General features: G+C 41.5%; 1 protein-coding gene across 1 annotated transcript; it reads left to right on the top strand.

Moving 5' to 3' along the window:
• The first annotated feature begins 741 nt into the window (after nucleotides 1-741).
• Nucleotides 742-11,276, top strand: LOC146963660 (B2 bradykinin receptor-like). The gene is made up of 2 exons (XM_085767209.1): nucleotides 742-791; nucleotides 10,048-11,276. The coding sequence occupies exons 1-2, from the start codon at nucleotides 772-774 to the stop codon at nucleotides 11,093-11,095; spliced, it is 1,068 nt and encodes a 355-aa protein (XP_085623335.1). The 5' UTR covers nucleotides 742-771; the 3' UTR covers nucleotides 11,096-11,276.
• The last annotated feature ends 2,134 nt before the right edge of the window (nucleotides 11,277-13,410 follow it).

Raw genomic sequence — 13,410 nt, 5'->3', positions numbered from 1 at the left:
AATCTATCTGATAAACCCAAGAATATGTTTTTATTTTGATATATCAGATTGACATTTGGCAGTGGTAAAATCTCATGTATAACTAATTGTATAGTAGCCATTTACTCTACAGCATGTTCCCACTTGACATCCGTTTCCAGGGCTCTAATGAACAATCATAGTTAATTACTTTAATTGAATCTTGTTTTTGTTGTGGTCCTCCCGCAACAAAAACAAAGGGGGGGGGGGTTTACAGATGAATTGGAATAGAATTTTCAAGATGCCCAATATCGGTGCTCTCATTTGGCATGGCACTGATTCCCTCTGGATTTTCACTAGCTGCTCTTGTGCCACAGTCAGTTTGGTGAGAAGAAAGAGGCAGCGGTAATACTGTAGGTGGTCTTGTAAGATGGTGCAGCTGTTTTCCCACCACCAATTTAACAAACTGAAAAAGATCAAGGATTCCATAAATCTCTCCTTTTTTAACAACAGGCATTTTGACTTAAGCACAAGTGATAATAGGTTTGTGTCTTTCTGGTTGCCTGCAGCAACGAGACAAAAATTAAGATGAAATATCTCTGAAAAAAAACAAAGTGCAGAGAGGCTACAAGAAGAGGAAGGAAAAGAGGAATGGAAAGAGAAGGGAAGGAGGAGCTTATGAACCGATACACTTTAATACGAGCTCTCTTTGTCTTTTAAGAGAGCAAGTCAGACACAGAAGACTGTAGCAGACGCCACTGGTTGAGTGGAGCTGGGAATTTTGACACCCTACACGTGGACTTTGTTTGGAAAATGACTCTTCTGCCCACAAAGTAAGGTTCAATTTGGGGTTTTTCAGCACAAGACGGACAGTTTAATTTCTGTCACAGTTATGCAAGGGTCATCAAAAATGTAATGTTCCTTTTTGTTCATCATCAGTAGTGGTCTGTGTTAATCTAACAATGTAAGCAAGCTTATCTTGAACAGAAAATAATTGTATCCAGATAGGCACAGCCTCTTCAGAGAAGTTAGACAGGTTTCCAAGTCCTTTGGTCATACCAAGCTGCAGCTTTGTTTCTGCATTTGTCTCAACATGTTCTGTGTCAATCGGTTATGTTTATATAAGCAGCTACTTAACATTCTATTAACACTGAAGAGAAATATGGATGCAATAACTGTCAAACAATTTCAGTATTCTAGTTTGCATGTTTATGGTTGATACACAGAACCACCGGCACTAAAAGGTACTAAACTATTTTAACAATAGTTTATTGTAAAAAGAAAAAAAAAAGAAAAAAAATTAAAAGTGGAACTTGCTATAGACATATTATGCTGAATTTGTAAAGTCAGTATTGTGGAACATTAGGCAAGGCAAGGCATCTTTATTTATATAATGCATTTCATACCAAGGGGCAACTCAGTGCGCTGTTGTTAAAGCACAGCAGATGATGTGAATTAAGTTTTAGTATCATTATATATTTCTTATGGTTACTTGGGCCTCTGGGTTTCTCAGTATGCTATACTAGTTTTTGAAAAACAAAAATGCTGGTGATTTTACATTATCTTGACTGTATTAACTGTTTGTTTTGTCATGTTTGTATTATTTTAATGTTTTGCCTTGTTTGCTGTCCTTCAGCATTCCCACTACCTTCAGTCCTGCGCCTATGCATGACGACCAAAACATCACAAAAAACATTGAACAACAATGTCGTTTTGAACCACCAGAGGATTGGACCTACACTGCACAGGCAGTCTATATCCTGACCATCTGTGTGCTGGGAATCATTTTCAATGTGTTTGTCCTGATGGTTTACTGTCTCCACAAGAAGGCCTGCACTGTGGCGGAGATCTACCTGAGCAACTTGGCTGCTGCAGACCTCATCTTGGTATCCTGTTTGACCTTTTATGCTAAGTACACTGCTGATAAATACGACTGGTCCTTTGGTAGTACCATGTGCCGACTGATTCCCCTCAGCATCTTAATAAATCTCTGCTGCAGCACCTACTTCCTTGTTCTGATCAGCATTGATCGTTATCTGGCACTGGTGCACCCACTGTCCCACGACAGAATGCGTAGGCCAAAATATGTCAAACTGGCTTGTTTTCTGGTATGGGCTTTTGGCTTTCTCTTGGGTATCCCAATACTCATGTATAGGCAAGTGACAACTTTGCCTAACTCCAAGACAGTATGCTTTATGAAATACCCAAACACAGATATAGAGCTGTCGTTTGAGGGGATACTGATTTCTCTAATTTTCGTCATCCCCATCTTAATAATTTCCTTTTGTACTTTCAAAATCATTCAAGCCCTGAATAACCGTTTAGATTCTCATAACAGAGAGCGTAAGGCCACCACTCTTGTCCTGGCAGTCCTCGTGGCGTTCCTGGTCTGCTGGTTACCATTCCACGTGGTGAAGATAATAGAAATTCTTAAAACAGCGAAAATCTTGGGAGGGTGCAAGCTACAGGACATCATATATATCAGCAAACAGGTCGTCATCTACCTAGGCTTTTTCAACAGTGTTCTCAATCCCATCCTCTATGTTATTGTCGGAAAAAAATTCCGGAAGAAAGTTAAGGAACTCTTCACGCAGTGGAACGTTCAGAGAACGTCGACCTTCAGCCTTGAATCTGCACGCACACACCTATCAAGAAGTGATAAAGTTGTGCATGCCTCAGGCTGATAAAAGATTGGATCTTTTAAATAAGCATGCATGTTTACTTTAGATGCATGATGTTTGATTTGGAGGGATACCCCTCAGATCCTGTTCATCAAGATAAAGTATGACACCCTCTGTCTTTCATCATTTGTTCCAATTGGACCATAATTGAGGGTTTTGGCAAAGTGGAGGAACAGTTTATGTGTTCAGTGCAGGACTCACTGTGCTGGGACCTGCTTCAAATCTTAAACCTCCCTTCTTGTTTCATCTGGGCAACACATGAGGAAAGTTAAACAGAAAGAGGACAGGACATCAACACAGAGGACGACAAAACTCAGGGTGTGGTGACTTTACAGGATATGGATCTCAAATAAATGTATCTACCATTTTAACAGTTATATCACACAGCTGTTGCTGAAAATGCTTTCAGGCTTAACACAATAATAACACTGCTACATTATTAAACAACTGTGCCAGGCTCTGCGTTATACTGCAGAAGTAATGGCCATAAACTGAAATTGAAATAATGTACAAAGGAAATGGAAATGACGTGTGCACAGAAAGTGTTAAAGTCTAATGATGGGATGTTCCATGTAACTATATATGCCTGCATCTATTTCTCTGCATGTTGTTACTTGTACCGATTGATATTATGATTATGATCCTAAGTCATACTGATATTACTCTGTATAACTGTATACTGACAATGTAACTCTTGCAATTACGTTCCCACTACACACTGTGTGTATATTTGCATATTTGTATAAATGTGTGTTGTTTGTTTACTTCAGTCACACAGTCACAGTAACCTGAGAAGTAGCAGTGACTCACACAGTCACACTGGAGTCTGATTGCAGTTTACTGTGTCTGTAATAGATTATCAGTTGTTGAACTCCACACTGAATAAGGTGGTTTCTTATTTTTTTTGACGTCTACTTTATGTGTTAGTAAATAAAAAGTGAGTTCACTCACCACATTGGCTTGAGGCCCACATTACTGAAGAAAACTGCATGCACACACAACAGTTGTAAATAGAGCTGGTCTAAATCAGATCCCTCATGAAAGCTGGAGACTGCGCTACAACATGACTGTCAGCATAGTAGGCTTCCTTATCCTGTAGATATTAGCCAGAAGATGAGAAAATGCAGAGAGGAAGGCAGCATACCTAGTCCTTGTTGTTCTGGCTATGTTTATCATCTTCTGGCTGCCCTACTACCAGTGAGCGACAGTGAGCAACTTACCCCGGCTGGTCTCACACTCCTACACACAATGAAGGGCATGATGTTTCAGTATATCTGGCCATTGTCAACAGTACTCTCAATCCACTGTATGTTTTCTCATAGCAGTACTTTAGGAGGAAAGTTGGTGCCATCTACAGAAGGACCAGACATCAACACAGAGGATCAGACTTGAATAATAATAATGATAATACATTTTATTTCTAACACACTTTACATTTAACAAGAAACCTCAAAGTGCTATAACAGCCACCAAAATAAAAAAGTTAAAGCAGAAGTAAGTGATATATTTGTGTTAATATAAGTCTTAAATAGTTATATCTTCCGACAGCAATCACTTACATAGAGTGTTTGGTCTGAAACACGGGTCTGTCAGTCACTCTGCTCTGCTCTGAGCCGAGGAGAAAACATTTATCGTATCCTACAGTTTTTATCCAATGAGGAGAGAGAACGGCATGCAGGGCTGTGTGTGCAGCCAAGGAACGCCGTGAATGTGGCGACGTAGGGACGAGGACTGTTATGGTGCGTTCAAGGAAACTCGTATTTTTCCGACCGTGAAGTCGTACCAGTTCGATCTGTTCACCCGCCCCAACAGTCCGTATCAACCACACAGACAGCGTGCGGAGGAAGGGGTGTGTGTGTGGTGTGTCTGGTACTTGCTGCAGTCGCGGTGTGTGTGTGTAGCGAGCGCCGAGCAGAGAGGGAGAGTCGAGGCTTCGACTATTAAACCATGGACCCCAACCCGGGTAAAAAAAAGAGAGAAAAGGCGGTGCCGAGGGAGAGAGAGAGAGAAAAAGAAAGGCGCTGGAGGAGGATGCGGCCAAATGCCTTAAGTTGAGAAATTTATTCACCAAATTAGTCTATTGGCTATAATTGGGTGCATTTACATTTTATCTTTTTAAAATGTTCATTAATGTACACTGTCCCTCTCGAACAAATAAAAGAAAATGAAATGAAACTTTTACACAGTAGGCTATAGGCCCTGGCCATGAAATTAAGCAAGCCACTTTTTTATTTACTGTGATCATTCCATTATTATGTATATGAATACAAGGGCAAATTAAGTGAGACATAGGCTACACTATCTTACTGTATGAACTATAGTGTATGGAAAAACACTGTAAGCATATGTTTGCTATTCAAAGGTGGTGATGGTGATGACATGAGTCCTGCTGGTACTTCAGGAGAAGCCAGTGCAGAGCAGTTGGCAGAAGGTACAGAATCATTTGAGCAACAACATGCAAGTTGCAGACATAACACCAACAGGCACTGCCATTTGACATAAATGGCTTTCATTTGTAATACGGTAATAGCTGCCATTCTATTAAGCACTAGTGGTGTTGAATTTTGCTGTCTGTTGCTGACTTGCTATTATGTATCCCAGCCCTATATTAGAACATGAGTCAATATTATGTGATTGCTTATTAGGAACTATACTCTCGGACTGTATTATACATTGCGTCTATCAGTGCGTGCATGTTCTGTGAACATGTATTCAAAGGCTGTCTCCTCATAGCTGATTAATTGTTTGATTTGGACTTTGTTGTCTTTGTTTATTAGGTTATATTGTAGGCTACACATAAAAATATATGCCAAAGAGACAGTTGACATTCCACATGATATGACTTTTATGTAACCTTGGCACTGCGTTAAACCTTTATTCTCTTCTAGTAAGTGTGTTAGTGGATTTTGTTGAGGATTGTTGTGTTACTGTATTTACCAGCCCGGCCCCAAACACAAAAGTTACTGTATATTCCTAACTTAGTTTGTACATAGGTCCCATATTTGAACTTCTATTTGGAATGCACTGTGTGTGTGTGTGTGTGTGTGTGTGTGTGCCTGTGTGTTCATGCGTGCATGTGCGTGTACATGCGCGCAATGCATGTAGGTGTGGGCGTGAACGTGCGCGTGTGGGCAAGGCCAGGGTGGCCTGGTTACATGACTGACCCCTGGCCTGAAAAAGTTTCCCAGTCCGGCCCTGCTGGAGTTTCAAATCTGTTGAGAGGAACCAATGAGGATGACCACACATCAACGATCTCTTGTGTCCACTTACATGAACAGAACAGAGCAAATTAAACCTGTGGTGATTTTTAATGCAAAGATTCATATTTGACTCTTATTCTTTGACATCCTGTTTCTGCTCATGGGTAAATCACAGAGTATGACTCAAATTGTTATGTTGTTGTTATTCTATGAGACTTAATATGATAATAATGCTTGGATATGATTTTTAAAAAATGCAATTAGAGGATGTGTAATATTTCTTTGTCAAAGTTATGGTTGAAAACAGATAATGGACGTGAATTGTAGGAGAAATGGAATCAGGTTTCAGTTCACAGTCTCTGTAGTGGCACTTGTGTCTTGTTTAATGGACACAGTATGTAGGCCTATCTGTCTCTGTTAACTTCCATATGGCCGTGTTGTTGACTTGTGTTTAAATATTAAACATACAAAGGGAAAACCATCTTATCTGAACTTATATCTCGAATTTGTTATCTAATGTCTTTCCTTGTTTGTCTTTGTTAATTATCCATGTAGGCTACAGTAAATTTTGGTATGTCATTTGAAAATACAGTATTTGTTAAAGAAATGAATGCGAAGCCTGCAGAGCCAGAGTTTACTAGTAGCTAGTAGCACTCCATGTTAGCATGTTAGCTAATTCATCACTAAAATAACAAGTAATTTGTGATCTAATCCTGTAAGAAAACACTGAACAATTAAGTACTTAGGGGAGAGTGGGGTAATTTGTGCCATGGGGCAAGTAGTTCCACCCCTGTTATCTAGAAAACTATAGAAGAAGTTGGTCATGTGACCACATATTTTTGAAGGGGCATCAATTTCACTCATCCTATCAAGAAGGGAGACACATGGCTTGAGAGGAAAGCACATTTATGTTCAAAAAACAAGTTTTTGCCCTCCAAAGTAAAATTTCTATGATCAAGGTTTTTTGATTGCCGTGTTTGAACAATTATAGATAACTTTGAAAACAGTTCACACATGTTTTAGTGCTTTATTAAGCTACACCATGAGTCTATACAGTTAGCATGATGCCAGCTCAAAACAGCTGGGGAATCCTTTTTTTTCAAAATGCTGGGCTTGGGGTAATTTGTGCCAAAGGGCCTGGGTTAAGTTGTGCCAGTGGCAGTGCTGTCTGTGTATAGGAGAAACATTGCAGTGGGCACGGATTTGCTTGAAACTTAACATGTGTGATGAGGGACTGCCCCTGAACACACCTGCCCAGTCTGGTTGTGCTCGTAGCCTGGTGGATGAACAAAACATTGCGTTTCTTTGCACCACAGCCCCCAGCGTGCCTCAGGCCTCCACGACTACATGGGGACAAGCGAGGGCCCGATCATCGCCGCTTCTGGCTTTAATTTTGTATTGAATGTCTTGCTTTTATATAGCATTATCATTTGTGAGATTAAAATTATCTGTTTTACTTCAATTATCAATGGCACAATTTACCCCAGTGAATTCTCTCCAATGGCACAACTTACCCCGCACCGGGGGCAAGTTGTGCCAGATTTTTTTTTTTTTTTCTAAAGCTATATTTCTGAAACAGTTGATTTAAGATTCAAAGTGATTGTTCCCAGGGATGCACAACATCCTAAACTATATGTACATATATTAGTTGGGGGCATTATTATAATCCCCTTGCTTTAAAGGCAATTTAAGTAAAAATTGGCACTACTTACCCCGCTCTCCCCTATTCAATGTAACATTTGGCATGGCTCTAATTCCCTCTGGACAGAATTTTCTGTTTTTTTAACAACAGGCATTTTGACTTGAGCACAAGTGTTCGTGTCTTTCTTGTTGCCTGTGACAGCAACAAAACAAAAATAAAACGCTGACTTCAAACACAATGTGTTAAGATTAAATATCTCAGAGGGAAAAAAAGATGGAAACAGAGACATATAAGGCTACAAGAAGAGGAGGGAAAGGAGGAATGGAAAGAGAAGAGAAGGAGGAGCTTATGAACCAATACACTTTAATACCAGCTCTCTTTGTCCTTTAAGAGAGCAAGTCAGACACAGAAGACTGTAGCAGACGCCACTGGTTGAGTGGAGCTGGGAATTTTGATTCCTTACACGTGGACTTTGTTTGGAAGAATGACTCTTCTGCCCACCAGGTATGCATAAGGTTCAATAGGTTTTTGCATTGCTTTTCTATCTTTTACTTTTCGTCACAGAAGAGTCATCAGAGTTTTTGTATTCCTCATGGGGGCCTACCACACTGGGAGTTGCTTTTGGTCTACCGATGAGGGTGCTGTCCTGTGGATGGCTCCAGCCCGGGTGGCCAGAGGGCTCCGCACCTGGGTGTGGGGCCTCCTGTCTGCCCGGGTCGGGGTTGTCTCTGTGGCAACGCTCCCTAGTCGTGGTCGGCCCCCAAACATGGCTTTGTTCCTACCTCAGGTCTTGGTGCCTGGCCATGTCTCTCTAATGACAGCTAGTGGGTGTGGGTGTAAATTTGTGAGTGTGTGTGTGTGTGGGTGTGGGTGTGTGTCTCTATGTATCTATATCTCTGTGTGTATTTGTGGGGTTGGGAGGTTTTGGTTTTCTTCTTTGTTGTTTTTAGCATCTGTGAGGTACTTTGTGTTGCTTTTATGCATGAAAAGTGCCATACAAATAAAATTTGATTTGATGATTTGATTCAACATCGACACCACAAGACCAAAGTGACTATCTTGAACAGAAAAGATTTTTATCCAGAAAGGCACAGTCTGTTCAGAAAAGGTAGACAGGTTTTGAAACACAGTCTTTTAATTTAAACCAATCTGCTGCCTTGTTTCTGCCTTTGTCTCAACATGTTCTGTGTCAATCAGTGATGTTTATATAAGCAGCTACTCATCAGCATTTAACATTTCATTAACACTGTATAGAGCTATGGATGCAATAACTGTCAAAGAAGAAATTTCATTATTCTAGTTTGCATGTTAATGGTTGATACACATAGGGCTGGATTTACTAAAGGTTTGCGTGTATTAAAACGTGTGCAAACGTGATTGCACGCGCAAACACATGTGGAACCTGATCTACTAACCGGACGCACCGAGGATTGCGTCTCTCACACGGGCAAAATAGCACGTGCGATCCATTTAGTGTGTTTGCCTTGATGAATATGTAAATATGGGCGTTTCAGCCAGAACGTGCAGAATACTGGGAGGAGTAGATGCAAATAGATTTATTTAGCGTGAGCAATGTGATTTACCAAACCAGGAAGAGATTGCGGTGGCTGTTTTTGCGTCTTTATTCACCACGTCTGAAAACCATGTACTAACTGATACAACTTTGCCAAAACGTATGCGTTTATTGATTTGATACCTGTCAGAGCCCCGTGATCTTACATCTCTGCATTTCCTCACGTCTGGGTCATTCTCTAACAGTTTTTCAGCCGTGTTAAAAGTCATTTACGCGCCGTTACGCACGGGGCACGTCTGTCCTGCAGTGCGCTCCTCTCCTCTCCTCTCCTCTCCTCTCCTCTCACCTGGCTGCTCAGCTCCGTCTCTCGGTCCCGGTCCCGGACTGGGACACGTCACCGCTGCCTTCACCCGTCTTTGATCCCTCTGGTCGGTGGTCAGAGGGTTTAGATCCGTGTGTCCCACCTGAGCTCTCTATTAATCCACTCGATCATGGGCGGCACACACACACACACACATATTACAGGTGTGTGATTGTCGCTGAAGCTGCTGCCTGTTCGTCACTATATGACGAGTTGGGCCATGTAGCGATTTGTGTTTATTTATCTAAACAGAGCGCGAGAGAGATGAACACACATGCTGTCATTGTATGCATCGGATCAAATGTCATTCTGTCCCTTCGTCCGTCCAGCTCTCTGTCCACTCTCTCCATGGCGGAAACGATTACACGCGCAAAACCCTCATTTACATATTGCGGTTTGCACGTGTTTTCATTTAGCGGGTTACTCTTAGTAGATCACCTGTTTTGCGTGCACTAACCAAACTCGCAATATTATAGCGGGTGCAAACAATATAGCGCCCGCTATCTGGGATCTTAGTAAATCCGGCCCAGAGTGACATGCACTAAAAGGTACTAAACAATTTTAATATATATTTTTTTTCCATAAACAAAAATGGAACTTGCTCAAGACACATGTACTGAACTTGTATTGTCAATATTGTGGAACACTGTCAACATCTGAACCCTTTTTGCTTTGTTTGCTGTCTTCCACAGCTTTGCCACTACCTTCAGTCCTGCGCCTATGCATGACGACCAAAACATTACTAAAAATAATACACAACAATGTCCTGTTGAACTACCGGAGGATTGGACCTACACTGCATTGGCAGTCTATATCCTCACCATCTGTGTGCTGGGAATCATTTTCAATGTGTTTGTCCTGATGGTTTACTGTCTCCACAAGAAGGCCTGCACGGCGGGGGAGATCTACCTGAGCAATTTGGCTGCTGCAGACCTCATCCTGGTGTCCTGTGCGACCTGTTATGCTAAGTACGCAGCTGATAAATACGACTGGTCCTTTGGTAGAACCATGTGCCGACTGATTCCCCTCGGCATCGTAATGAACCTCTACTGCAGCACCTACTTCCTTGTTCTGATCAGCATTGATCGTTACCTGGCACTGGTGCACCCAATGTCCAATTACAAAATGCGTAGGCCAAAGTATGCCAAACTGGCTTGTTTGCTGGTATGGGCTTCTGGCTTGCTCTTGGGTATTCCAGTACTCATGTATAGGCAAGTGAAAACTTTGCCTAACTCCAAGACAGTATGCTTTATTAAATACCCAAACACAGATATAGAGCTGTCGTTTGAGGGGATACTGATTTTTCTAATCTTCATCATCCCCATTTTAATAATTTCCTTGTGTACTTCCAAAATCATCCAAGCCCTAAATAACCGTTTAGATTCTCATAACACGGAGCGTAAGGCCCCCACTCTTGTCCTGGCAGTCCTCGTGGCGTTCCTGGTCTGCTGGTTACCATTCCACGTGGTGAAGATAATAGAAATTCTTAAAACAGCGGAAATCTTGGGAGGGTGCAAGCTAAAGGACATCATACATATCAGCAAACAGGTCGTCATCTACCTAGGCTTTTTCAACAGTGTTCTCAATCCCATCCTCTATGTTATCGTCGGAAAAAAATTCCGGAAAAAAGTTAAGGAACTCTTCAAGCAGTGGAACGTTCAGAGAACGTCGACCTTCAGCCTTGAATCTGCACGCACACACCTATCAAGAAGTGATAAAGTTGTGCATGCCTCAGGCTGATAAAAGATTGGATCTTTTAAATAAGCATGCATGTTTACTTTAGATGCATGATGTTTGATTTGGAGGGATACCCATCAGATCCTGTTCATCATGATAAAGTATGACACCCTCTGTCTTTATTTATTTGCTCTGATTGGACCATAATACAGGGTTTTGGCAAAGTGGAGGGACAGTTTATGTGTTCAGTGCAGGACTCACTGTGCTGGAACCTGCTTCAAATCTTAAACCTCCCTTCTTGTTTCATCTGGGCAACACATGAGGAAAGTTAAACAGAAAGAGGACAGGACATCAACACAGAGGGTGTCAAAACTCAGGGTGTGGTGACTTTACAGGATATGGATCTCAAATAAACAGTTATAACCCACAGCTGTGGCTGAAAATGCTTTCAGGCTCAACACAATAATAACACTGCTACATTAAAGCAGATATCAGTGGAATGTTTTTGTTAATATAAGTCCTAAATAGTCCTATTTTCCGTCAGCAATCACTTACATGAAGTATTTCAGCCTAAACACGAGTCTCTCCGTCACTCTGCTCTGCTGTAACCCGAGGAGAAAATTTTCCTTGTGGGATACAAGTGTTATCCAATGAGGGGAGAGAACGGCATGAAGGGCTATGTGCAGCCAAGGGATGCGCGTGAATGTGGTGACGTAGCACGAGGACCAATTGATGCCTGACAAGGGCGGGGGCTGCTAACTCATGGTGCGTTCAAGGAAACTCGTACTTTGTGTTTTTCCTTCCTGTGAAGTCATACCAGTTCGATCTGGTACGAGTTCACGGGTCGGAAGTTACGAGTGGCCGTTATAGGGAACTTTCACAGACAACAGGACGGTAAAAACACGAGCTACGGGTTACCTGGAACGCTACCAAGTCGTAGTTGTGACTTGAAGCTGTAACTTACGGTTTCAAAAGCCTGCCTTGAACACAGCATTAGCCGAAACGGCCGTGCCGCTGTTATCTGCTTTAATAAACAACGCAAAGCAAAGTAATTTTATTTGTATAGCCTGCTTTTTAAAAACAGTTTGTCTCAAAGGGCTTTATGTACAGTATATGGCATCATAACAACATCCTCTGCCCTTAGACCCTCACATCGACTGAGGAAAAACTCCATAGAAAACTATTTTAACAGGGAAAAATTGGAGAAACTCTGGGTGGGCAACAGGGGGATCCCTGTACCCAGGATGGGCAGACGTGCAATAGATGTTGTATACAGGCAAGAAAACTGTTTATAACATAGAATGTGGGAAACATGGAAATGTTAAGAAGAGCTGATGAAGGCAGCTTCGGTGGGAGGAAAGGCAGTGAGGGCAGGGCATTATACTGCAGAAGTAATGGCCATAAACTGAAATGGAAATAATGTACAAAAGAGATGGAAATGATATGTACTGTGCACGGAAAGTGTTAAAGTCTAATGATGGGATGTTCCATGTGACTATATGCCTGCATCTATTTCTCTGCATGTTGTTACTTGTACCAATTGTTGATATGATTATGATCCTAAGTCATTCTGATATTACTCTGTATAACTGTATACTGACAATGTAAGTCTTGCATTTACGTTCCCACTACACACTGTGTGTATATTTGCATAAATGTGAGTTGTTTATTTACTTCAGTCACACAGTCACAGTAACCTGAGAAGTAGTAGTGACTCACACAGTCACACTGGAGTCTGATTGCAGTTTACTGTGTCTGTACAGTAATAGATTATCAGTTGTTGAACTACTCTAGCACAATCAATATAATGTAACACCTGGCATGGCACAAATACAGCAGTAAAATTGTTTGTCACCATTGCAAAGTTTTTTTTGAATAAGGTGGTTTCTTATTTTTCTTGACGTCTACTTTATGTGTTAGTAAATAAAAAGTGAGTTCACTCACCACATTGGCTTGAGGCCCACATTACTGAAGAAAACTGCATGCACACAACAGTTGTAAATAGAGCTGGTCTAAATCAGATCGCTACAACATGACTGTCAGCATAGTAGGCTTCCTTATCCCTGTTCCTATTGTTTCCTTCTGTAGTTACCACATCACTAAAGTAATCCATAGTAGCCAGAAGATGAGATGCAGAGAGGAAGGCAGCATACCAGTCCTTGTTGTTATCATCTGCTAGCTGCTCTACCAAGTTCTGATCATCCTGGACACTTTGGATCATTATGGAGTCATCTCTGGATGTACGAGGGCATGGACATTGAGCGACTTACCTCGGCTGGTCTCACACTCTAGATGTAGGACATGATGTGTCAGTGTATCTGGCCTTTGTCAGTTCTCTATTCCACTGCTGTATGTCTTCTCATGGCAGTACTTTAGGA

The sequence above is a fragment of the Trachurus japonicus genome, chromosome 22 (assembly GCF_045865225.1).
Source record: "Trachurus japonicus isolate A0001 chromosome 22, Traja_1.0".
In the NCBI taxonomy this organism is placed as follows: Eukaryota; Metazoa; Chordata; class Actinopteri; order Carangiformes; family Carangidae; genus Trachurus; species Trachurus japonicus.
This window is presented reverse-complemented; position numbering and strand designations above follow the sequence as displayed.

Bases quoted from the DNA above. Each gene is read 5' to 3' on its own strand.
- LOC146963660 (XM_085767209.1), top strand. From the start codon at position 772: ATGACTCTTCTGCCCACAAA. The intron at 792-10,047 runs GTAAGGTTCAAT...TGTCTTCCACAG, and splicing joins ATGACTCTTCTGCCCACAAA to CTTTGCCACTACCTTCAGTC.